The sequence below is a fragment of the Dendropsophus ebraccatus genome, chromosome 4, assembly GCF_027789765.1.
Source record: "Dendropsophus ebraccatus isolate aDenEbr1 chromosome 4, aDenEbr1.pat, whole genome shotgun sequence".
NCBI classification, from domain to species: Eukaryota; Metazoa; Chordata; class Amphibia; order Anura; family Hylidae; genus Dendropsophus; species Dendropsophus ebraccatus.
In genome coordinates, this window is record NC_091457.1 from 70,044,049 (window position 1) to 70,071,786 (window position 27,738).

Genomic DNA, 27,738 nt, shown 5'->3' on the forward strand with positions numbered 1-27,738 from the left:
CCTCCACCTCTGCTCTGACGGGGAAGATTGAGGAGGTGAAAATCGACGTTGGATTGCTACGCCAGGACCTCCAGAACCTCAGGGCCCGGGTGAGTGAGACGGAGACACGAATCTCCCACCTCGAGGACCTGACTGCCCCCATGCCAGCTAAGCTCACAGCCCTAGATAGGTCGGCTGCCGCCTGGGCCCAACGAGCTGACGACCTGGAAAATCGCCTCAGGCGTAATAACCTGAGAGTCCTGGGTCTTCCTGAGCGGGCTGAGGGGAAAGATCCATGCACATTTGCTGAGCACTGGCTCAAGGATATCCTACCTGATGCGCATTTTTCTATGGCCTTCGCGGTGGAGAGGGCCCACCGAGTACCTTCCAGGCCGCTACCACCCGGCGCTCCGCCAAGACCATTCCTGGTACGCCTGCTCAGTAGCCGGGACAGAGACGCGGCGCTATCCGCGGCCCGCAGGTTGGGCCAAGTAACGTACCAGAATGTCAGCATCCAACTGTTCCCGGATTTCTCCGCGGCTCTCCAGAAAACGAGGGCCTCGTTTACGGCTGTGAAGGCCAGGCTGAGAGAACGGCGCATCATCTATTCCATGTCCTTCCCGGCCCGCCTCCGGGTTATCTACGACGAGCGGGCTATGTTCTTTAACACCCCGGCCGAGGCGGATGATTGGCTCCGGTCACTGGGCCGCGACCGCATGGCGCCACCATCCCCGCGCTGAGATTGCAAGGGGGGCCTCCCGATTGAGCACGCATGTTTATTCTCCACAGGGACATAACAGAAACTTCTTCCTGCACTATACCTCCTGCAGATCCCCGTTGAGGTCGGACATCAGAGACAATGATTCCTGCACTACCGAGGTTACACCAAACTAACACCCTGCAGTTCGGATGCACGGTCTTCTCCCTTTTCCCCCCCATACCCTAACCCCCCCCCCCCACCTTGTTTTTTCCTTTTCCCCCCCTATCAGCATTTTACATGAAGCCATAAGGTTTGCATCGGCGTACCCAAACTCCATAATATTGTGCATGGGTGATTATAATATGACATTTGATCCTGTATTAGACAGATTCCATATGGCCCTAGGGCCTGACGCTGCCTCCGGGCCTTCCCCGCTGGCGCGACTCATGATGGAAGTGGGATGGCTGGACCTCTGGAGAACGGCCCACCCTCGGGTACAGGAATATACATGCCATGGGGCGGGTGGGCATAGCCTCTCCCGCATTGACTATGTATTCGGTAACCCCCGGGCCCGAGTGGCCATGGTAGATGTGTTCCACGCCCAACGAGCAGTGTCCGATCACTCGGCCATTATAGTAGATCTCAATCTTACCCCCCTTACTGCCCCGACTGGACCGAGGAAAATTCACCCATTTTGGCTGTCATTATTTGGGGACCGGGATAGAATCCCAGACCAACTGACTGTGTTTATACAGGCTAACCGGCCTGAGGTCCACAACCCATTATATTGGGAGACCCTGAAGGCCTACCTCCGAGGATGTGTACACTCCTCAATTTCCTTCCATAAACGAGAGGCAACCCGGGTGGAGGATGAGGCGGCTGCCCTATGTGCTAGACTAGAGGCAGAGTTTATTGCCCAGCCCACAGAACATACCAGGAGGGAGTGGCTGCTGGCTGGAAGATCCTATATGACTGTGTTACATGAAAAAGCTAAACGCAAGGTGTTCTTTACAAACCAACGTTACTTTGAACAGGGCAACCAGTCCAGCAGTCTCCTAGCCTATCTCATCCATCAAAACACAGCCTCCCCAGCTATACTCCAGGTACGAGACGCCACAGGCCGTCTGGCCACGGGCAGCGAGGAAATCTCAGAGGTCTTCGTACAGTATTACAGGGACATATACAGTACCAGACTGATCCACTCCCCGGCAGAAATTTCTTCTTTCCTAGCTTCTATCCCCCTCCCTACCCTTACTAATGATTTCATATCTTTCCTAGATGCTCCTATAACACTTGAAGAGCTAGGAGATGCGCTGGCTTCTCTGGCTAAAGGTAAGGCCTCCGGGCCGGATGGCTTCCCCACCGAGCTGTATGTGCAATACCAGGACATCCTTCTCCCCCAGCTGTTTGGGGTGCTTAAAACATCATTTGAGGAGGGAAGGCTGCCTGACTCATTCTATGAGGCCAACATAGTGCTGCTGCTGAAGCCAGATAAGGACCCTTTGATGTGTGGTTCCTATAGACCCATATCACTTTTAAACTCAGATTACAAGATACTAACTAAATTACTGGCAAATCGCCTTAATAAGTTGGTCCCTACTATCATACACTCGGACCAATCTGGCTTTGTCCCTGGCCGCAGTACTTCTGACAACCTAAGAAGGGTGCAGGTGACCGTCCAGCGGGGAGTGTATGATGATAGGGACTGGGCCTTGGCATCCCTGGATGCCGCCAAGGCCTTCGACTCAGTGGAAATTCCCTTCCTATTGGAGGTCCTTAGACGGTTGGGATTCGGGCAGAATTTCGTCCGATGGATCTCTATCCTATATGAAGCCCCAAGAGCTGCTATAGCACTGAATGGTATACTATCCCCCTCCTTCTCCCTACAACGTGGTACCCGCCAGGGCTGTCCCCTCTCTCCCCTCCTTTTCATTCTCTCTATTGAACCACTCGCTTCTCTTCTTAGACATGACCCCTCACTGTCGGGTATTCCCCACTCTGCCGGGGAGGATAGAGTCGGCCTTTATGCCGATGACCTTATTTTATTCCTATCTGATCCTGAGAGGTCTTTGCCTGTGGCCATTCGGCTGATAGATACTTTTGGGACATATTCCGGCCTCTCTATTAACTGGGGCAAATCCTCCCTGCAGTTTCTTAGTTCATCTAGAGATGGTAGTGTGGGCTCTGAGCTGGAGGGTTTGACCGTGGTGGACCATTTTAAATATCTAGGCATCATGATAGCCAAGACCCCTGCACAGTCACTGGCGCTAAATGTTCTTCCACTGTTGGGACATTTTCGCAACAAATTTAGAATTTGGGCCTCACTGCCGCTGTCGGTAGTGGGCCGAATTAATTTAATTAAAATGGTGGTCCTGCCCAAATGCCTTTATACCCTGCAACACATATTTGTCCCAATTCCGCAATCCATTTTTCGAGACCTTGACTCAGCTATGATCCCCTTCATATGGGGTCCATCACGGTCGAAGCTCCAGTTTGCCAAGCTGCAGCGCCCAAAGGATGATGCGGGCGTGTCCCTCCCTAATATGTACCTTTACTATCTCGCTGGGCAGTTGAAATACCTGAACCCATGGCTGCAGGTAAACCCGGATTCCTCTCCCGACCAACACCTGTTGGACTTCATCTCCCCGATATCTTTGTGGTCCTACTTGGAGGCATCTTCCTGCCCCCGAGTACAGGCTCTACCAGCCCACAAAGTGGGTCGCATAGTCTGGTCAGCGGCCGGAAACAAACTGCGGTTTCAGGGAACCCCCGTGGAGGCTCCACTATGGAATAACCACTCTCTCCCGCATTTGTTATCCCTCCCTGAACAGAACTATTGGGCACAGATAGGGGTCCTATATGTGAGTGACATGTATGTAGACCATGCCATACGAACCTTTGACTCCCTAAGAGAATCCTTTGGTATCCCGCGTACCTCCTTTTTTAGATATCTCCAATTGCGCCATGCCCTGAACGCACAGTTCCCCAACCCAGCGACCTCATTGTCCTCGCACCCCTTGATAGGGGTAATTAGATCCCAAGGTCCAGGAGGCCTAGTCTCCACTCTCTACTCTCACCTGATCACTGCGGTGGTGGCGTCCAGCCCTCTTCCGGCGCTAGATAGATGGAAAACATATATCCCTACTCTTGATGACGAGGACTGTGGGGCCCTATTGGAGTCTCACAGACACGTATCCCCAGCAGCTAATAACAAGCTAATCCAACTGTATTTTATCCACCAAGCATACCTAACACCCCAACGGTTATTCCGTATGGGGCGCATTCCAGCCCCTATATGTCCCAGGTGCCAGACTGGTCCTGCAGATTTCTGGCACATGGTGTGGACATGCCCATCTCTTGCCTCTTTCTGGGGTTCGGTAATACAGCTGCTGTCCTCGGTCCTATCAATGCCGGTCCCATTGTCACCATCAGTATGCCTGTTCGGCCTGTTGGAGGAGGAGGTCTGGACGCCCCACCAGCGCACCTTTCTAAGAGAGACGTTATTTCTCGCTCGTAAGTCCATCGCCATCAGATGGATGGACCCCCGTCCCCCTAATCTTTCCATGTGGAAAAAACAGGTCAACACCGTAATGATGTATGATAAAATTGTGTATTTGCACCGTAAATGCCCTAAAAAATTTGCTAAAGTATGGGGCGCGTGGAAGGACTCACACCTGACAACATCCCCCCCGGATAGGACTTAACGTGTTAAAGTGTGTCATTGAATCACCTCAGTTATATTTATGTTTACATTTATGTTTGCAACGAGTTATTTCTGAATGTAAATCACCTGTATGCAGCACCTCTTGTCATGCTTACCATTCTATTGACTATGATGGAATTGCTTATGACTTTCCTTTCTTGATGATACCTATGCCAATTCTCTTTTGTACTGCATTTATATACATTTTTAATAAAACTGAGTTTAAAAAAAAGTTGTGTCCCTTGTTCTTGTTTTGGCTTTTTTTTTCTTTTTTAAATAAAAACACTTTCCCCCTACCTAAACCTTGTCTAGCCCTTAACATACTTAAAGGTTTGATCATGCCCTTTGTTCTTTTCTTCAAACAATACAGATTAATTCTATATGTTTTTGTGTACAAGGAAGTTATGTTGAACTTCCACCATTCCTGCTTAGAAAAGACACACGTCCACTTTTAATTGAATCATAAACTATCCTGTTATTTCATAAAGAGGACATATCACTCAGAGGTCTAATAGATTCTTTGTGAATTAGAAATAGACCCTTAGTGGCAAGTGATTGGCTTCAAAGTCAGCTCTTCTACTGTACCTCTGGGACCCATTATGGTGCTAGAAGAAGCTTCAAAAGACTAGAAAGGAACAAGCCTCTCCGACTTTGGTCATCAGATTTATCACAACTGAAATGAGTTATATGAGTATTCAGTGCAGATTTTGAAAGTGTAAACCTCTTGTATATTCCAGAGGAGAATATCTGCAAGCTGTACTGTACAGCTGAAGATTTTGACTTTTTCTTTGCATTATCCAACAAAGTAAAAGATGGGACGCCATGCTCTTCTAATGGACTTGATATCTGTATTGATGGCCGTTGTGAGGTAAAACTTTGGTAATTAAATTATATATTACTAGTTCATGGACCTTTCCATGTTTTTTATAACCATATCGAAAAAAATTTTCTTACAACTTAAACAAAAGAGGGTTACCTGGCTTGGTAAGGTGATATAAGTTTGTACACATTAAGGTCGATGGCTCAATAATGGATATTCTGGACTATGGGAACTTTATAATTTTACAAATGGGTCATTGTGAGTTATGAAAGTTTTTCTAAATGCCAAATGCAAGGACAAACGCAGATTGGTAAGGTTTCACACTGTGTTTTTGCAGTTTAATTTATCCATGTTTATGTATCTGTATTTAAATGGTTACTTTTAACGTAATCCAAAATGTGGTTAACCACATTTTTGTGTGCCCTAAAAACATGGTTTTGATCCTTTTTTTATAAAGTGGAAGTCAAAGGAAAATTGGATCCAAATGGATTGCACACAATTGCATCCGTTTTTACATCAGTCCCCCCCCCCCCCCCAATAATACATATATGTTAAACAAACTACAGTGTTAACCCAGTCTAACACCTAGGGATGTGTGCATGGGGCCATAGAAATTATTGGGTCCACATTATGTGGGCATTTACAGAAAGAATGAACAGGTGTGTGAAAGGGGCCTTAGTATGCAATCACAGAAGAAAGAAGTTTTGAACCACTAAAATTCCAAATGACCTGCAATTGATGAGTCATTTAGTAAATGTATATCTGCTGTTTTAATTTCCAATATATTCAGTCCCAATAGCTGGATATACAGTAAGTGCTGAACCATGGAATTGCATTAGAGCACAAGTTCATGAAACAGCAATTTTATCTGACTCTGAAACGTAAAAATTTTAATTTAAATTTAAAATGTCAGAATAGATGATGTGTAATTCATATTAACCACAGAACGGCCTTTAAGTACTTAATTAATTGCTTGCATTCAGATTTCTATTATCTGTTGTGGTGTAAAATATCATCTTACTAAATGTACTGTGCAGAACTGTGAATGGATTTTAATTTCACTTTGGCTCGGAAATAGCATGAAGAAATTATCTCTCTGCATCCTGTGATATGATACGTTCCGACACTCAGTCTCCTAACGCACATTTTATTTCTGTAAATTCTGGTGCCAGCTTGTAGGGTGTGATTATGTTCTTGGATCAAAAGCAACTTTGGATGCCTGTGGGGTCTGTAAAGGTGATAATTCTACATGCAAGTTTTACAGAGGACAATATGTGAGCGATCACAAAACTAACGGTAAGAACTTCTAATGGTCTAGAGTAATAGCCAACAAGTGACTTGAGAACTACATGTGAGTCTCAGAGGCTCTTCACGTAGCTCCCTGACAGCTAGAAGCTGCAGACACAACATGCCATTAAGGATATTACAAATGTTACTATGAATTCTCTCCAAGGTACATATGACCAGCAGGTGGCACCACACAAATAACTATCACTTAGTCCTTGAGTCAAGGTCATATAACTAGCACTACTCAATAGTCAACAGTGAACTATTAGTAGACTTAACAAAGTGTTTTGTTGCCACTACAACCATAATCATGACACAGGGGAACAAAAACAGTGCCTCAGGCGTGCTGGATTAACCGGTGGTGCAAGGAACTTCATCCAAAGACAGATCGGGATGGAAAATCTTGAGAAGGAAAAGTTGTTCCCGCACCAACATCTGATAAAGATTCTAACTTTATTCATGCAAAATTCTTGATAAAATGCATACAGACATGATGAAAGCTCACCCATTCGCTAGACAAATTTCGGCCTGTGGCCTTTATCACAGCATGAGATGTGATCAAGGTCACTGGCCCAAATGCATCTAGCAAACGGGTGAGCTTTCATAATGTCTGTATGCATTTTATCAAGGATTTTACATAAATAAAGTTAGAATGTTTATCAGATGTTGGTGCTGGTATGTCTTTTTCTATTAGAGAACTTTGCAGGGATACTTTATTATGGTCACGTCCTCTTGTGCTCACTAGCCAAGATTTACTATTGAGTGTGGAATCAACTTTTTCTTGTTTCATGGCGCAGTGTTGTGCATCTCTTTGGTTCTAAATTCACTATATGATTTTTCGTTAGATTCCTTGTAATCAAGCATAATTTTCCTATTTTTAAAAAACTTTTTTTCCATTATACATGTTTTTTAAACTTATTAAGACTGCCTTTTTATTTGGGTAGTTCTGCCTGCAATTAAAATTAAATGTTTCCTCTTGTTCTCCCCTCTAATATAGACTACTTTACCGTTGTCACTGTTCCAGCTGGTGCAAGAAGTATTAGTTTCAGAGAGCTCCAATATTCTACCAGTTACCTCGCTGTACGAAATCTGAATAGAAAGTACTATTTGACTGGAGAATGGACCATTGACTGGCCAGGAAAATTCTTATTTGCTGGAACCACTTTTAAATATCAAAGATCAACACAGCAGCCAGAAAGTCTCTATGCAGCTGGGCCAACTAATGAGACTTTGGTACTAGAGGTAAGAATATATTAACTGTTCCTGAATAGTTCCATCCTGTCCATGTTACAAAACAATGAATCGGATCAATGTAAGTAAAATGACCCATTGGGAAAAATTGTCATGAAGTTATTTGAGCAGTTGAGTCTTTATATAACCAGGCCATATTATGTCTATCAAATTAACGCACAACTTACTCGTGTGCATGTCTTTTCTCAACATGTCCACATTTACATTCTTATCCTTTTTGCAGTTGTACAGGAATGTCATTAAAACAAGCTATAACTTTGTAGTCGGTAGGAGTTGGACCACCTGGACCTTCATAGTCAGTGGGCTGAAGAGGCTGCAAAATGATACTGTGCAGGGTCCATCACAGTTGTATATATATAGATATGCTGCTGTGTCTGGAATGAGATGTTACTATCATTAAATAGCATAGGGTGCCCTGGTTATACCCCTCTCTTCCCGAGGTATGTGGGTTTATAATTTATCTGACCATTCAGTTAATAGTCAGATAGGCGTAAACTTAATTTGAAAAATAGGAGTGGATAACAGGTGATGGGTGTGATTATACAAGATTTCCCTGCTTGTTTTATGGAATGTGTCCTGCAGCATGCCTAACCAGCAGCTTCTTCCAGCAGCCTAGAGATTGCAGGTGTACAGATGTCTGCATACTGTGTATTGCATTGAGATTTGGACTGCATTTACACTGATGTTTTTATTAACATAAAGTTATCAACACAAAAAGTTGCAGCAACAACTGAGAGCTGACTGCATAATATGTTCAATGTGTTGTCCATGGTGCTGAACACAAAACTGAAGGTGAATACGAAGCAACTTCCTGTGCTGAGAACTTTGAACCTCAAGAGATATTGAAAATATTATTACTGCAATCGATTTTTGCATAAATTCTTCTTTGATATGCTACGTGACCACCTTCTCATTTGGAAAACTTGCTCTTGATCCAATATGGCAACTTTCAAGATGGCAGCCATATTCTAGACATAGCCTAAACGATAGGCCCCTTCACGCCATTGGAATTTACCCATTTGTTTCTAAAATAAAAGGGTATCCTGAGACATCTTACTCAACCTGTACAATAGAAGTGTGGAATGAGTCATACTGTAGTGACAGGAACATAAAAACAGGAGGTTGTTGGCAGAAAAAGACCAACTGGTCCATCTAGTCTGCCCTTATATTATTTCCTTATTTATTATCTTAGACAGATTATGTTTGTCCCAGGCATGTGCAGTATACTACACTTTGAATTAAACCAGACTATAGTTTAACCAACTTGTATTACTTAACTTAAAATCCAGCATGGAAGCCAACTTTATCAGCATGTGTGCAATTCCAAATGTTCTTAGCACTAAATCTGCAAAGTGATCCCAACTATTAATTTGAGGTCAACGCGATATAGGTTTAGAGATGCTTTCCCAGTGACCTGTGGATGTTAAACATATGAGTCATGAACAAGATATCCTTAGACAGGCTATGTGTGGTTTGCTTGAGATCAAAGTCCCAACAGCAAGAAGCCAGACATATCTGATCTAATATAAATGTGTAATAGTAATCCAGCCTGACTGATACAGGTTTCTGGTGATGTCTGCACTTTACTCAGCATTTTTCCGTACTAGTGGGATGTCTGCATCTTTTTAACAATGAATATTATGGAGACATTCAAAGTCCCTGTGGCTACATATCCTGCCACTATCTGGTGCAGAAATATTCTCACCTGGAGGAATTTCTAGAAAAGGACTCTAGAAAAGTGAGGTTGTCAGATTTTGAATAGAATAAAATAAAAGCAAATAATTATAAAACGAATGTCATACTAAGGCAAAATATATTGTAATGCTTTAATACTGATTTGCTATTACTGAGTAGAAATAACATTAATAAGGAAATTACGTTTGGCAATCTAGAGAAGTAAACTATTTTCTGGTTAATTTCAGCAAATCTGGCAAGTCCAACGGGCTGACGTCTGTGGTTTTAAAATAAAGAAACTGTAAATTTTATAAGTCTTTGTTCTGCGGTCAGGCTTGCTGAGTGCTGTGTCTGAAGTCAGGTGGCTTATGTGTCAGTGGTAGACCTAAAAACTTTGTTCTGAGTCTGGCCATTCCTTAAGACCTCCATCACCAACTTTAAATGAAGAACTTATTTTAGCTCGGCTGAGTAGGTTCTGGATGCTGGCCAGTTAAGTAGGATGTAGCCTTGGAGGTCCTTCCATCTTAAAAGGTTTACAGTACTGGCTGGTTGTCCAGACTTTTAATGTGGAGTTGTTAGGAAATAGTTTTATTCATTATTTAGGAACAGTTTAAGTATTGGACTTAGTCCACATCAATTTAAGAACTGAAGTGTTACAGTAGAGGCTGTTAGGCTTTTCAGTACCGTGCTGGAAGATTGCAAAGATTTCATGTATTTAAAAAATACATAAACAGTGTGAACTTTGGCTGCAGAAGAACACTTTTTATCTATCTTTTTACAACACTTAAATCAATTTTCATATATCAATGTTATAGGTTAGGTGTGGAATAAAGGGTATACAGTGTGTGTGTCAGTGTCTGTGTGTGTCAGTGTGTGTGTGTGGCAGCTGAGATACACACTCAACACAACACACATTCAGTGGAGGATAACAAGGCATAGGACAGTTATGAGGATTGCAGAGGTAGCATTTGCAACTGGGTCCTAGTACAGTGGAAGCTGACATGTTTCCCTTTCACATAGGGGAAATAGGGAAATATTATAAGTTGCACATGGCATGGGTAGAGGGCTGTCTTTTTTTCCAAAAAACTTCTCGTTATGTGGTCTATATGGTATGTGTGTCCCTGAGCTTGCTTCACCAAACTTAGTTGTAATGTTGTAAGAAGCGTGGAGCGCAGAATTGGGCACTGACCACTGCAGTCAAAATTTTATAATGTATAACAACTTTACTTCAGTGGAGTCAGAAAGCATGGTAGTTCTACAATGAAGTCAAAATCTCTTAAAGAGGTATTCCAATTATAAAAAAAGTATTCCTTTCCCACAGAAGCATGCCAAGAGGGGTAACAATCCCCCTGGTGCCATACTGTCTAGGTGCATCCAACCCCTAGTTTTTAAAACAAATAAAAGCATAAAACACATATTGTCTCAGACAGCAACCAATCACAGTCTATTCTGAATGAAAGCTGAGCTGTAATTTGTTGCTATCTGTCCAATTGTTTGATAAATCTGGGCCTTTATATACAATAATAAACAGACTGATTAAACTAGAGCATACATTTGGTCCAGCGCTAAGCACAGCAATAGAACAAGAAAAATCACCACCTGCAAGAAAAATGAAGAAATTATTAAAAACTTAAAAGAATAGTGCTTTTTTTTTTACCATGCACCTGCCGCAACTTACAACCGACTTGTTATGAAACAAGAACGTAACTGGAACAGTTGTAACATCCGGCCACAGGCAGGAGTCCCTGCTCCTGTACAGTACACTGAGTGGCTAAACCAGGTCCCCAACCTATTAAATGTAGGGAGTATGGGCTGCCCTGGATAAGGATCTGTGGAGTAGTTCAGGGCAGCTGGGTGTGGTAGTCCCTCAGGCACAGTCTATGCTAAGAAACGAGCAGGTCTGATACGGCACTATTACAAATAAAAAGTTGCATAATATAAAATATCCATAGACATCATAAACATTTATCATACTAGCTAAGATTTTATCACAATAAGCTTTTGGGCGTACTGATTTTTAATATGTCATTAAGAAAGCATCTATCATCATAATTTCCCCAGAAAACTGACTATTCCCTTTCTCATTTTGGAGCCTTTAAAGTCATTAACATATACTAAAGTAAGGGTGTGCCGTCTCAAATTCCTAACTATCATCTTTCAAGTGGCCCAGAAAAACCCTGAAACTTATTTTGAGATGATTCAAATTGTTCATTACAAGCCATTAAATCCAGTGTTACTGACCTTGAGATAAACACCAGGTTAGAAATGATTGTTTTTCCTGTGGACTTGCTTATGATGGCCTTTTATTTTACATCTGGAACATTGTTCACATTTTTGTGTTCCCACTTGTGTTAATTAAAAAGTTATTTTCTATTTTCTCAATCATAAAAGAAGAAACACTCCATTTTGGCCAGCGTTGAAGCCTTAGGCTGTCTCAATAGCTACCAATGGGATCTATATTACTTCCGAAGGAATGAAACTATACATAATATCTGTCCAAGGGCTTGACACAAGCTGCAATCAAATTTATGGCAACAACACAAATAGAATGTAAAAGATAATTCACTTTAGGAGTCCCATGATTCATAGCCCCACAGCAATAGACTTTGCTGTGTGGACCATTCTGTTATCATGGAAGACCCTGAGAGGATATATTTCAAAAATATTTCCATAATAATATGCAGCATTTTCCTTCTACATTTTAGCATGTAGAATTATTTGTGGGTTCAGTCAGGGATTAATAACAGGAAGATTTAGATGTCTGTTGAGATTTATTATATTATGTGAATCCAGAGTAAATAAATTTCTGTACCAAAAACACTGTCCATAAAAAAGCAGTTGCTGAATCTTGGATGACATACTAAAAAATCTCTAAAAGCGTGGAGGATTATTTATTTAAAATAGGAAAAGCATTTTAAGACTGATAAAATTACCAGCCTTGGAAACCTAAGAGTGTTCAGGATCTATAGGCCCAGCAGCAACATCTGTGGCCAAATATGCAGCAGAATTCCATATTGTACCTGTATGTATCAACCTGGTGGTTGAATGCTCGACTCCTGGAGGCTGAAGAAGATGGATGCGACCCTAGGGCTGTCTAGAAAATATAAATATGGCTGTATACCTGTTGTTAAGTTGTTCCTTACTTGTTAAGGCATCAGCGTTATTCTGGCTTTTCCCTAACTGCACTGATGATAGAGATGACTGAGTGGAGGAGATGGAGAGGACTAAGTGGCCACAACTGTAAGTCTGCTTAGTTGTCTCTGATCCGGCAAAGCAATTCAGGAGCACCAATCTCTAAGAGGAGTACATATAGAGCTTGTGCAAGAACAAACTTCTTCAATTTCACTTTTGAGCTGCACAGCTACACTGCAGGTAACTTACCAGGTAGTCCTAGTGCAACTAGGCAGCTTTAGGATAGTTTGATATTGTGGACGGGGTTCGATTATAGGCAGAACAGGAGAAGGAAACATCTCTGGGCCCGCACTGCTCTGTTCAAGGCTACTATGTTTCATATAATTGTGTTCAGTTCTGTAATTTCTGTACCCTGGTACAAAATATTCAGCAATTCTTTGGTGAATGGTATTGTGCAGAAGGACTGGTGTAGAGCAAATGTAGTGTGGATCTTCAAAAAGGGTTTTAGGTTCTCCCCAGGTAACTATAGACCGGTAAGCTGAACGCCCATTACAGGGAAACTAATTGAGGGGTTTATAAAGGATTACATACAGGAATATGTGGGGGGTAATAGTATTATAAGTGATAACCAGCATGATTTTACTAACCTAATATGTTTTTATGAAGAGGTGGGTAAAAGCCTGGATGGGGGGAAGGCTGTGGATATTGTGTACCTGGATTTTGCTAAAGCATTTGACACTATCCCTCATGGTCATCTGAAGTTTAGTTTGTAACTGGATTGAAGATTGGCTTAAAGTGAATGTACAGTACTACTTGGCTTATGGAAAAACCGCTGCCCGATTCCTGGCATTTGTGACGATTTCTCCATCTACACTCGGCCCGCTTGGTGCACCAGAGGCATTCCCAAAGCACTGACATTGGTGAATTAGGATGCTGGGCCCGGTTCCAGTGCACAGAGAGGGACTAAGATGGAGCAACTGGCACAGATGCCGGGAATAGGCCAGAGGTTTTAAAAGGCTTCAAAATAGGTCAACACAAGTTCTTAGACCAAAATAACATAAGTGCATACATATAGAATCTACCCATCATCCACACCCACATCATCATCCACACACTTGGTTGAACTTCATGCGCATGTGTCAACCATACCAACTATATAACTAAAATGGCTGAATATAACTGACCACTTTTTTTGTTTTAAAAAATGGTGACAATAGAAACTAAATAGAAGCCCAATCACCATTTTAGAGCATTGTCAGTAACGAAATGTAATCTAATTTCTAGGTTCTGTTTCAAGGAAGTAATGGGGGGTTTTCATGGGAGTACACCCTGCCGTTTTCTGCCAATGATGAAACACAAGTGAAGAAGACACGTTTTGCATGGGTCCCTGTATATACCGAATGTACTGTTACGTGTGGCGGTGGTAAGCAGAATTATTTTTTCAATGCTTGTTATGGAATATATATATGACTAGCTAAGGCATTGCTATAGATGTAGTGGTTGATCTGGGTCCAGGTGTCTCAGAGGGCCTAACAGATGGCCTGTCAGATTAAAAGACAGTCCCAGAAGCTTGAAGTTACATCTAAGGCCTAGTGTGCCTGCATTTAGTCATATTGTTATTGCTGCTAATTTAAATTTTACATGTTTTAAGGAAATCATTTTTATTTTTTTATTTAAAGGTTTTGCACAGGATTAGAAAAAAATTGCTACTTTCTACCAGAAACTTCACATTACCATATAAGTGAGACCACTGAATTTTTGTTTCTGTTACTAGTTAATTCTGCCCTAGCATAACAGAACTGACAGGCTCCCTATAATTGAATAGGACCAATGTGATGGTATGCAGGGCCTTATTAACAGCTTCTACTGCCCTAGGCACTAAACCTGAAGACGCCCCATCTTCACTCACCAATTGGCATCATGATTTTCTAGTTTCTGAACATCATATTGATATCTGATCAGTCACATTTAACACCGCCCCACCAGACCTGAACAATACTGCCATACTGTGACTGATTAACACCGCCATACCAGACCTGACCAATACCACTATATACCCCCCTCCCCCCCTTGAAAAGACACCAGATTTACTGGCAGGTCTCAACGGGGTGTGGTAGACTAAAAAAATTTAAATAAAAAAAAAAATGTTTCCTTCCCCTTGGTCCCTGGTGCTGCCCCCCTGAAAGGTGCTGCCCTAGGCACCGGACCATGGCCCTGATGGTCTGCACAATGTTCTGCTGTAAAAAGCTTGGGTCCTAGCATCCTAACATGTGGATTTACCTTTAAATGATACACTGTTCATACCTTTATATCAATATATACTTTGCATTCATTTAATGAATATCCTTTCTTTATGTTTAAGGTCAAATGAATGCCAAATATGTGTGTTTGCAAGATTTTCGGATTCAAGTTAATTCCAGCATGTGTGCCTTGTTGAGCAAACCTCCTCTGGAGCCAAAAATATGCAATTCCCAACAGTGCCCCGCCTAGTAAGTGTCCTTAAATAATGGATTCCAGGGTGGATTTATTATTGTTACTATTTGATGGTCACTGGGAAGGACAATGTATAATACCTCTTTGACTTCTTTCTCAGATGACATTTGTAAAGTCACCTCAGGAAGAAGTGTACTTTGAAACATTGTGAATACAATAATTTTTCTTGGGTTAGCCAGCAGAGGTATCAATAGTTAAATACTTTGGTAATTTTGACACAGAACTATTTATTTGTAACACTAGACAGTAGTTAGGGATAATATTTTTTTTTAAATGTGTAGCATCAACCTCTGTAAAGACTTCTCCATCTATATTGTGGGTCCATCTATACCTTAAACTTTGTCCTTTATAGCAAATCAAGGATTAAATGGGAGTATTGTATCTTTCTTTATTGGTATAGTACAAGTGAATCTGTTAGCTGCAAATTACATTCCAAACTGCTGACTCTGTTGGATATCTCTTGGGTCAAGGAGACATATAGTACCTTTCATATATCTTCTGTGAAAGCCTGTTAATGCCTCCTCACTCCCATCATATCCCGAACCCTGCTTAGGACTGAATAGCAGAGGAGACATTCCAGCTTGCAGCTAGCTAACAGTGTCAGAAGTTTGGATTGTGAATTACAGCTGACAGATTCAGTGCCTTTGAATCTTTAGTGATTTAAAGGGGTTATCCGCCTAAGAGCGAAAAAAAAATTAATAGCTGGTCTTACTCACCATGCTCCCCTGAGTATTTGTCATCTCCAGTCTTTCTAGCTGCTGCCATTTCTGAGCTACAAGTTTTTTTTTAAAAAAAAACAAAAAACGATCTATAACCAAGATAGGAAACTACATTTCCCATCATGCATTTCCCTGATTGGTCCATTTGTGTACTCACCCCTTAGCTTTTTTTCCTGCCCACTGCTGTCATTACTATTGCATAGTAAAAACAGGACTGTTTTTTTTTTCCTCACCCCAGTATATATTCCATACTAGCTAAAGATGTAGCAGAGCTGACGCACACATGGTGTAGCTATGTGCTGCATGACAGGCATCTGTTTACTGGTGGGTGGGTGGTGGGGTTAGTGTAGGTTTAGGTCTCTGCTTGCTGATTGTGAATGAAAACATTCTAGTTCCATCCAGACTCCATATGCATAACACTTACAATATGCAGAGCTGAGACACAAAGACAGGCACATATGTCTGCATTCACTGACAGAAAGCAGAGGCCGAACTATAAATTTTCATATTACTGAAACCTAGGCTCAGGGACACATGTAAGTCTATGGAAGCAGCACAGGTGCATGGAGATGATGCAATTGTCTCCTTAGGGTCGGGTTACCAAGTCAATAGACAGTTAACTTGGCCCCTAGAGAGGAAATCACATGTCCTCAGACTACAAAGGGGAGGGGGGAGAGGTAGCTGAGCGTGGTCAGAGTGGGCCCAGAGTAGAGGATTTTAGACATCCAAAGCAAATAAGAATAAGAAAAATACAGGGAAAGGGTCCAAGATAGGTCATACTTGTTAAATGTTTCTTTAAGAAATGCACAAAATTGATATGAGGTTTTTGATATCTATCTATCTATCTATCTATCTAGTCTGCAAAAATCCGCAGCACTCCAACATATGGTGAAAAAATTTATTCCATCAATACAGGTACAGAAAATTAGCAAGGTTTCAACTCTCTCTCAGAGTCATTCTCAGGCTTGAGAACGACTCTGAGAGAGAGTTGAAACGTTGCTAATTTTCTGTACCTGTATTGATGGAATACATTTTTTCACCATATGTTGGAGTGCTGCGGATTTTTGCGGACTGTGTTTGGGATCCCAGGCCAAGGGACTTTCTCCGCTGGCACCCACTTCTTTGCCTTTGGATGTGCGGCTTTCTTCTGTGCTATCTATCTATCTATTTATCTATCTATCTATCTATCTATCTATCTTTCAACTCTGTTTCTCTCTGATATTATGTTTCCTATAATCTACTTTTATTGCTTGCAGTTGGTCTACTAGTCAATGGAGTCCATGTAGTGCTTCCTGTGGAGGTGGTCAACAGACCAGGGCAATTCAATGTCTCCAGAAAAAAACTATGCTGGGTGAAGAACTGGTTGGACACTCGAACTGTCCAGTGAGTACTCCGGTCCAAGTCCAAAAGTGTAACACCCAGGATTGTCCAGCAGAATGGAGCACTGGACCTTGGTCTCAGGTATATTGAGAATGTGATCTTGTGTAATATGTATGTATGTACAGTATAAATGAGTAGAGTTTGATTTATTTCAATAGCCTTGTTGCTTCTATTGGTAATATGATATTTTATGGAAGTTTGTGCGTCTTCTATGTGCTAAAAACAAGCCTATTGTGTTCACTGATTGGAGTTGAAGTAGTTTTGCACATCATGTTTTAAGTCACCAAGAGTTGTAAAGCATTATAGTAGGAAAACCCCATAGTTAACTACTTCTGTTCTTTAGAATGAACAGTAGTGCTTGACTAAGATTTTAAGGGGCATTCCCACAATCTTATTAAAGTCTCATTGTCTCACTCTGGTAGAATAAGTGAAATAGAATTCGTTTGTAATAATAATAAAAAAAAAAAAAAAAAAAAAAAAAAAAAATAATAATAATAATAATAATAATAATAATAATAATAATAATAATAAGTAGTAATTTTATTACAATAAATGTGAACAAAATACATGACTGGTCCAGAGGATTGTTGTAGTCTAGATGATGGTGAAGCCATGTAGATTTGAGAAATATTATTGTGGTGAAGTCGGCAGAAGGTTGTATATAAGCTTGGATATGGGATCAGTGAAGTTTCTGCATAAATTCTCCCTCAAATGCCCCATCCAATTAGTTTGTATTTATCTGTTACTACTAGATATATACTTTTGTAGCTCTGCGTGTGCAGTCTGTATCAGCTATTCCATTATAGTGCACAACTAGCTCATGCTGCACAAGTTAAACATGAATGGGTACATAGACAGAATGGAAGTGATGCAAATAAAAATGATATGGGAAACAGTAAATATTGGTGCCACATATTTAGTTAGTAACACAGAGTATATACACCTGCCGGATAAAAGCCCTAAACCAAAAGGTCTATGTAAAATTTAACTGAATTGATATTGTCCTCAAGAGCAGCATAATACCTCTCTCCAAAGCCTTATAATAAGCCATGTCTTATATCTGTCACTAGTTAAGTAGAAGTCCAATGGCCATGTTGTCTGGTTTAATGAGACTTTCAATGTAAAGATTTATTTGGGGAAATATTAAGCTTAAAAAAAATGAGCTTTTTCTCCATGAGCTATGCATCCTAACCTCTGACAGCATGCATTCCTTATCCATTTTAGTGCTCCCGATCTTGTGGAAAGGGAATTAAGAAACGAGAAGTTTATTGTAGAAGTGTCAACTCTGAGAAATATAAAATACTTCCAGAAAACCTGTGTGCAGGCAATTCAAAGCCAGAGTCCTCTGAGAGCTGTATGTTAGCACGCTGCCAGAAAAGTGACAAATTACAGTGGGTCATATCTGCATGGACTGAGGTAACCTACATAAACTTTTCATGAATACATAAAAAAAACAATGTGTTTTATTAGTCTTTGGTCATGTCAGAACACTTGTCACCGTTTCAGTCGTGGCATGTACATGGCAAATAACATATAGCCAAAGACACTGTTAAAATGGCAATATATTCCTATTGAGGGTAGACTCACACACCATATCCGCAGCAGAATTCACGCTGCTAATTCACAACAGAATCCGCTGTGGATCCCTTGCCCTTTAATTTTCAATAAGATTACATACTTCCAGTGGGATTGTCATCCCCCTTAACACCCCTGCTGGCCAGAGCATACATTACCGGCTTCATCCGGCTTGATTTGGAGGCTCCTGGGCTGTGCACTAATTGGCTAAGTGGGACGTCCAGCTGGGAACACCTGAAGCAAGCCGGAGCTTGAATGCTCCTGCCGGCGGGGGGGGGGGGGGGGGGGGGTTGTTAAGGGGGTCTTACACTTACATACTCTCAAAAGGATGTCAATCCCGCTGTGAGTATGTAATTTGATTATAAATGACAGGCAAGGGATCCGATGCGGATCCTGTGTGTTTGAGTCTACCCTTGAAGTTAAATTCTATGCAACAGTATTCAGCTGTATCTTTGTGAAGGGTCAGCAATCCCACTCAAAGTTAGACTGGCTACAGAATATTTTGTTTTTGTCTGGAGTCAAGCTTTAAACCTATGATCCCATTTTTATAACTTTACTTAAGGACTCATTTTGGTCATTATTTATGCAGAAACCAGAAAGGAACTGACATAGAGAAAAACAATAATGGAAAGATTTGGACTCACTCCTAATTCAGGCTAAGAATTCTGACCAAAATGAGGACTAAAATGATGTTCAAAAAATAGCCAAAAACAACTTTGTGAAAACATAAGTTAAAGGGGAAATCAAGTCAAATAAGGACTTCTTATATTTTGTAGGTATCTTTGAGAAAACCACATGAGCCTCATTTGCTTGAATTGCATAGAAACTATAGTGCCAACATAACATGTAAAATTGCTAAATAATATGTATTGTAAAGGGGGGTCACGTACTAAGTCGGTGGACAGTTTCTTAATATTATTAATATGTATCCGTTTACTTCTGCACAGTGTTCAACAACGTGTGGCCCTGGTGTAAAAAAGCGTGAGCTGAAGTGTGGAGAGCAAGACAGTCAAGGCAAACTCGTAACTGTTCCTCAGAGAAGATGTCGTAGTGTTAGAAAAGTAAATGTACCCCTGGAGCAGCCGTGCAATAACAAACCATGTCCTGTACACTCCCCCTACAATACATTTCATGGATGGCATACATCGCCATGGCAAGCGGTAAATCCTTTATTTTCATGCCACATAAAAGAAATGAAAACATATTTATACAATAAATGTAACAACAATATATGTCTATTCTGCTCAGTGTTCAGTTACATGTGGTGGAGGTGTGCAGATGAGAAATGTCCAGTGCCTTCATCACAGTAGACCTGCAATGGGATGTTTGCCCCATCAGAAGCCGTCAACTTCCCAAGCTTGCAACATGAACTTCTGTCCTTCTTCAGGAATACAAGGTATCAGTCATAAAAAAATAGTGCAATCCTTTGCATCATTAAAGCGACTCTATACCCACAATCTAACCCCCCAAACCGCTTGTACTTTTAGATAGCTGCTTTTAATCCCAAATCTGTCTTGGAGTCTGTTCAGCATTCATTGTCCTTAAAAACAACTTTTAAACTTACAGCGCTGTTTCAATATGGCGTTGCCTAGTGTTCCCATGCCCTAGAATTGCTCCTCCCCGCCCTCTTCATCATTAGCAATGCGCCTAGAACAATTTATCCTATTCATCACCTATCTGAACACTACACATGTGGTGGATTGTTAAGGCACCTGTGCAGTGTTCAGACAAGTGATGAATAGGAAAAATCCTGCCTGGGGGAATTTTTACAATGAAGAGGGCGGGAGGAGGAAAGGAGGGGCGAAGCAAGGCTAGGGCACAGACACTCTAGGACATGCCAATTTGACACAGGGCTGCAAGTTTAAAAGTTATTTAGGAAAATAACTGCATCACCTGCCCAATGGACCCCAGGACAGATCTTGGATTAAAAGTAACTATTTGACAGTACGAGTGGTTGGGGGGGGGGGGGGGGGGGGGTCAAATTGTGTCACTTTAAGTTGTTTGTGCACAAATCAGCAACTTTTTTCTATGCCCTATTTGCCTGATTGACAGGTGGGGGGGGGGCATGGCAAGGTGAGGAAGAGGTGTGACCTCCTCCTGTGCCTGACTTATCATGATTTAGGCCTGCTAGAAAATCTACACCAATTCAGAACTGATAAAAATTTGTGCATGTGAAAAATGTCTGCAGCTTTTGGATAAAATTTTCAACATCACATACACTTGTCTGGTACATTAATGTCCTTTAAAATTTACCTGTGCAAATCACAAGATAAAATTCACAGTAATAGTTGACCAATATAAATTCACCCTTGCCGTGACCGAAATATTGAACTTTTAAAAATCTGACATAATATATTGAAGGTTTTGTTTTTAGTCTAAGATCTTATAGAGTAATTAAGCTTAAATTAGTATACATAATTATGAAATTTGCCTGACAAATGAACCATGGCTTAGATAATTACAACTTCTTGGCCAAATTCCTAATAAATAGCAGAAGTAGCAAGAGACACAAAACCTGTGACATTGTGAAATACTGTACATTATCATTAATGAATTGTTAATTATAAAGACACAAGCAATGCTTCACATCCTAGTGACTTGAAAGTGGTTCCTTTGGCTACAACTAGTTTGGTGCTTGCTAGAACAAGGTTTGTTTTTACTGGAGAAAAGCAAATTTACAGTAAGTTTGACTTGAGAAACTCCAAATGCTCTGTATGTAACTCTCTTGGTGGCTAGAGAAGATGGATGCTACCCTATGGCTGCATGGAACATATTGATATAGCCAGAGGCTTTTACAAACCCGAACTTACTGTAAAGTATTAAAACTCAAGTATTTAGAATTGTGCCAATTGCATTTTTAACTTGTGACCAGAATATTAGTAATACGGGGCAGGACCACATTATGTGGAAAAGAGAACCTGTATGTAGTTGGCATCCCCCACACTGATTTGTGGGAGACAGTTTGTGTGCAAAGAGAAATTTTGGCATTTTATACCATCTAGTGAGAAATTTGTAGTGGTTATCATAGAGCCTTACACATCTAGAAAAGTGATGTGCTGACTTAAGAATCTGTTACCTCACTATCTATGAGGGTTATATGAAGTTCTCTCTCCCATGATATTATGAAGGTTGGTCTGCTAGTTAGTGTTGGTAGAGTATTAAGGTGGTACCACCTGCTTGGAATTTTGCACAGCAGTGATAAAAGTGGTCATAGTCTCATCTCTAGCTTTTACCCTTAACCCTAACAGGGAGGTGTTGACTATGTGCCTGTAGGTACAATAGGGCACAACAGTTAGAACTTATGCACACGTTTCAAATTTGTCCGTAATTGTGGATCGCAATCACAGACATATTTAGGGCCTATTGATTTCTGTTGGGCTATTCACACTATCCATAGTTTAACAGATCCACAATCCTTGCCACAAAAAAAAATAGGACATGGCCTAGTACAGGCTAAAATTGTGGAATGGATTAACCAATAGAAGTCTATTGGATCCACATTTTTTTGTGGATGTTACAGATGTAACATTTATAATGTCCACAAAAATATGAATCACCTTAATTTAACTATCATCCCATTTTTTGCGGATGCTTAAAAAAATATGGATTACAGATGCACTAAGATTTATTTTTGGTGAATTGCGGACGACAACTGCGGATATAATTAATCCATTAATTAGTCAGTAGATGCAGTAAAACATGGCTGAGCAAAGGTAGAACAAGCAACACTATTTGTAGCAAAGTGGTTACAGTGGAAAAATAGGACTGGAGATTGCATAGTTTAATTCCCGGTAAGTTTAATTTCTGTCAGCACTTCTTATCCAGGACATTACTCTCCGAGTCCATATTGACCAGCAAGGTTTGCGATCACCACTAGACCACAGCAAAATTGGTTCATGCACAATTGGAGAGGTTCAGATACTTAACAGGGTAATTTAATCACAATTGGTGCAAGTTCAGATACATGACAGAATGATTAATGAAAATTAAAAAAACAGCTTCGAATTGCCATAAAGATTTCCATGGTGCTTCAAAAGAAGATTCACTCAAAAATGAAGCAAATGCTTGACAAAGTGATTCAGGCACAATTGGAGAATCATTACATGAATAACTGTAAATACTATATGTTCCTGCGTATAAGACTACTTTTTAAGTCAGGAAAATCTTCTCATAAGTCAGAGGTCGTCTTATATGGCGGGTGCTGAAAAACTTTGGAACCTGACTGGAGAATCTGCGGTTGTCGCATACGGAGGGGGGAGCTCAAAAATGGCCATATGGAGCGACTGCCTCTCAGATCTGCCACTCTGCCTCTTAGATCTCACTGATGTGTGAAGTTTTTTATTGATTTTATTTGGTGTGCGTTGGAAGAGGGTTAGTCTTATACAGCGAGTATATCCCAAACTCTGTATTTTAACTGGAAAAGTTGGGGGTAGTCTTATACGGCAGAAAATATGGTATGTTAATTGCAAGCTAGATAAAGCTGTCCATTGTTATCCTAAGTGGCTGACAGGCCTGTTTACTGTTCCACAGAGTTTAAAGAGGTTATCCAGCGCTCCAAAAACATGGCCACATTCTTCCAGAGACAGCCCCACTCTTGTCTCCAACTTGGGCGGGGTTTTGCTGCTCAGTTCCATTTAAGTAAATGCAGCCTAATTGCAAACTGCACCTGAACTGGAGACAAGAGTCATGTTGTCTCTGAAAGAAAGTGGCCATGTTTTTGTAGCACTGGATAACCGCTTTAAAGGGGGAGAGCCGACTATCAGGTGAATGAGCCTTTGTAAGAATGGTTGGTCCTGAAAATTTGTTCATGTAAAAGGGCCACAGATCAGCCAAAGAAAGAAAAAAATCTTATTTGTTGGGTGATCTTTTGTGTGTAATTATTATTATTATTATTGGCTGCACAAATAATTCAGCGATCATTTATATTTACAGCTGCATGATTAATCAAACCACGTGAAAGCTCAGTAAATGAACATGATTGCAGAGATTTGCATTCTTTATTGGAAGCTGTGGAAGCTTTATTGGCCTGTGTAAAGGCATGGTGTACACCTTATGAAAAGACTGTATGTATATTTACAGTGCACATCTATCTATTTTCTGTATGATGCAACACCTGCACATTCACTTGTGTCATTGCAATCTGATTGTAAAGTGTGTCTATGCATCTATTTATAGGTTTACATGTGAATCAAGTGCATAACCCACCTTACAACCCATTGACTCCCCTCTAACAAACAAACAACATCTGACATATCTGAGATTAGGGACTATTTGTCTATAACAAAATCCCTTCATCATGAACAGAATACATACATTATGTAGCCATTATTATGTCAATAAAGAGAAGAGAGGGGCTATTGTGATGCCCCAGGAGTCCTTTTCCATGTATTGTGGTCAATTTCCTACTAGAAAAGAAGAACCACCTCTTAAAAATAGATGATCATCAGCTTACCTTACATCTATTTTATTAAAATATTCCACAAAAAAACTGTTCTGGAGCCTTTTCTTTATGGAGCTCTCTTACTTTGTTGAACTTGGAGATGTGTTTTTTTTCAACCATACTCAACCATTCCTCAACAATGTATGAATAACTGGGCAATGGGGTATTATGATTCCCCTTGTAAACGTGTCATGTCCCTGATGCAGTCTGATAAAGGCTGACACTGTTAGCTTTGAATGAACAAAAGGATATGCTTGTATTTGTTTGAGGTTTTCTTTAACATTATTTAAAGATACTTTAAATGTATAGACATAACTGTCTCCTCCTTCCCCATGGAGTGGGAAGGCACCGGGAATCAAATGCAGAAGGTTTGAGTTCGATAGAACCTAATATTTTCCGATGTTTGACCATATCTAATAACAATGTCTCTTTTTTTTCCTTACAGAAGATCCATCATGTGTGGACTACTTCAGCTGGTGCTCCCTTGTCCCTCAACACGGCGTCTGCAACCATAAGTTCTATGGAAAGCAATGTTGTAAGTCATGTACGGGAAAGAAACACTACAGTGACACCGGATGACGTCCCAGAATCGTTCATTACTTTCTCTGAAGCAGAAATTCATGCAATGAAAAGTTAATAATCTCTGGAATATTGTTTGATCATAAGGCGGAAAGGTCACAGACAAGTTCCAGACAATCAGAATTTTCTGATTAAATGTTCCTAGGTGAATTCCAGATGCAAGTGCAACATTGGACTTACGCTGGAAGGAGATTTGAATCTAAGGAACTTGTGGCGTGGTCACCAACATGAACATCAAGGTGGAATATGTCCCCGAACAAGGTGCTATAGTTTCAACATCCACAGCACAAAACCTAAATTCTATTGGAGGACTATGCTAAAATAGAAAGAAGTCCTTGTTTGTTAGCCTTGAGTAGCAAACAATCTCAGAGACTCTGAATCTGAATGTATTGATTTTTTCTTCACAAGCCATACATGGCTAATAATCCATCTATCGGCCCCAGATCTACTGGTGTTCAGACTTTACAGAAATAGAGATCTATAATAATTAACTTTTTATTTCAAATATTTTCAGTACAACTTATCCTTCTACCTGAATCTGGACTATAAGATAGCCCCACTTGGTGCTTGCATGTAGGTGCTATAACTTTTTGGTCAACATTAGAAATGGTGCTCTTCACCCTGCTGCTGGAGAAGTAGGGTGGTTGTTGTGGTATAAACATACTGAATTTATCTTCATGGTAAATATAAAATGACAGAATTAAAGGCTATGTAACTATAGCAAGGAACACTTCAGATATATTTTGTTTATGTTGCCCTCCGTTATGTTAGTTATAACCAGCTTTGATGAGTTTCAGGACACATGGCTACATGAGTTATATTACCTTTGTGCTAGCCAATTGTGCTATGACTTGGGATTTCCTCAAGGAAATGAATTTTTTCCAAGCTCCAATTCTAAGAAGTTGGATGTTTATTACATCTAGTTTTTTGTCCAAACAAGAGTGCCCATGGAGGATATAGATAGCCCTAAGGGTGCTTTGAATAGGAGCCTTACTTCATCCATATTCTGCTTGCCCTTTGCACAACCAATTCCCCTAAACTTACCAATCTAAAGAAGCACCACATGGCTCTAAGATCCGACTGTGTGGGTTGGGGGTCTCGTACATATAGGATAGGAACACAAATTATGGGAGCACCTCTGGTGGGTATACTACCTTTTTCAAAGGCATTGATGACTAGTAAAAGTATTAAAGAGATTTAAGGAAATCAGATAAACGAGTCTGCTTTTTTGACCAGAAGCAGCACAACTTTTCTCTGTGAGCTGTATTCGGTATTGAAACTCTAGCTGTAATACCAGATATAGTCCATGGACAACAGTAGTGCACTTTCTAGGAAACAAAGCACACCATTTTTTATAATTTTAGACCTTTAACTATACAGTATATAATTTTAATAGGGACATCACTTAAACATTTGGAGAAGTTGTCCTGTTCATAAAAGTTAGTAATCTGCAATTTTAAAAATCGTTCTTTGTCCTCTTAAAATCTGAAGAGAATCTGTAAGAGAAAGAAATAGCTATAAAAGGGATAAAACAGTCAATTCAATTGCCGAAACCAAAAAGTCTCAGACATGGTTGTATCCTACTATAGTTTTATGAGGAGTGGCAATAAAGAGAATATTTATGGCATTCCACTTAATACCACAAGTTATCGTTGATGAATGAAGTTTAGTTTAGCTGAAGCAGTAAATGTAACGTTTCCTTTTGATGATTACTTAATTCAGCACTACTTTTACATAGAAGTTACTTTTAATGCAAAACGAAAATTTTTTAAAAAATTTCTTCTAATTTTATGGACGCATATACAACGACCTAATAGTAATCTTAGTGAAACTAACTATATTGCAAAACATTTTAATTTATTATATAGAAAAATATAATATTATGTCGATGCATAGGATTTTTTTGTTTTTAACAATATTGTGCTCCCAAGCTTTAGAAAGCATAACAAACTTTTTTTTTTATAAAGACAAAATACGAATATAAAATGAAAAAATACATTTTCCAATGTACTTGCATGACTGCCATCTTTCCTGCCATCAGTGCTTTCCATATCCTCTTTTACAGCACTAAAGTGCATCGAAATATGTTACAGTGGTTTTCCGGAACATAAAAACATTTTATATCATGCTGCTCTTATATAAAACAGCCATACCATTCTATGCTGCCCTGTTCTCCTTCTGCAATGCCTCTGGGTCCCCCACTGATCGCAGCTGCTGCTACTTTCACAGACTTTCTCTTCTCAGCCAATCACTGGCTGCGGCGCTTTTGCGTTTCAGTCAGCCATTGGCTAAAGGCGCTATTACTGCTAAGACGAGATAGTCTGCAGAAGTGGCAGTGCAGAGACACTGCAGCAGGACACCAAGGGAGTGTAAAGAGGTAAGCATAAGCTGTTTGTTATATTTTATATAAGGGCAACAATAAATAAAAAGTTTTAAAGTGCACGATACCCCTTAAATAAAAACTGCATGACTTGAAGACTCATGACAGAGCTAGGGGTAATCTGGAGGTGGGCCATATTGATTTATAATGGAGTTTGTTGCGCTTTGATAGGGAAAATAATACTGCATGCATTTCCATCAAAACAGCTAAAGTTTTGACCCTGTCTCCATATAGAGCCTCTGTCACTTATGTGAATATAGCCTTACAATACATCCTAACCAAATGTAAAATACCAACAGGGACAATAATAGAAAAAAAGTCAAACCCTATAATGTTTTATTATATTTACTTTACATAGCAAATTAAAATGAAAACACATTCCGCAAAATTTGAAAATAGTCTGAGTGGGTTAATAATATTAAAGATTTATATTAAAAATTAGAAAAAGAATGAGAAAAAGAAAAAGATACAGACAGGTCTGTGTTTAAAAAAAAAAAAAACTAGAGTAAGTGTACAAAATAAGAAAAAAAACAAGATATTTTTGTAAATTTTATTTTATAAGAATGAATGTTTTAACTCCTTTGGCACTAAAGGAAGCCGGTTCTTTGAATGTTTGTAGAGGAGTC

The 27,738-nt window shown here is 40.2% G+C and overlaps 1 protein-coding gene across 1 annotated transcript in view; it reads left to right on the forward strand.

Annotated features, from left to right (window-relative positions):
- The window catches only part of ADAMTS18 (ADAM metallopeptidase with thrombospondin type 1 motif 18), a 79,940-nt gene extending 55,207 nt beyond the window's left edge, over positions 1-24,733 (forward strand). Inside the window, exons 14-23 of the mRNA XM_069967891.1 lie at positions 5,120-5,250; positions 6,375-6,498; positions 7,487-7,731; positions 13,831-13,969; positions 14,909-15,035; positions 17,015-17,219; positions 18,363-18,554; positions 19,661-19,873; positions 19,962-20,109; positions 24,599-24,733. Of these exons, the coding sequence (XP_069823992.1) occupies positions 5,120-5,250; positions 6,375-6,498; positions 7,487-7,731; positions 13,831-13,969; positions 14,909-15,035; positions 17,015-17,219; positions 18,363-18,554; positions 19,661-19,873; positions 19,962-20,109; positions 24,599-24,732 (1,658 nt within the window). The 3' untranslated portion in view covers position 24,733. The remainder of the gene's footprint in view (positions 1-5,119; positions 5,251-6,374; positions 6,499-7,486; positions 7,732-13,830; positions 13,970-14,908; positions 15,036-17,014; positions 17,220-18,362; positions 18,555-19,660; positions 19,874-19,961; positions 20,110-24,598) is intronic.
- Positions 24,734-27,738: the final 3,005 nt, after the last annotated feature.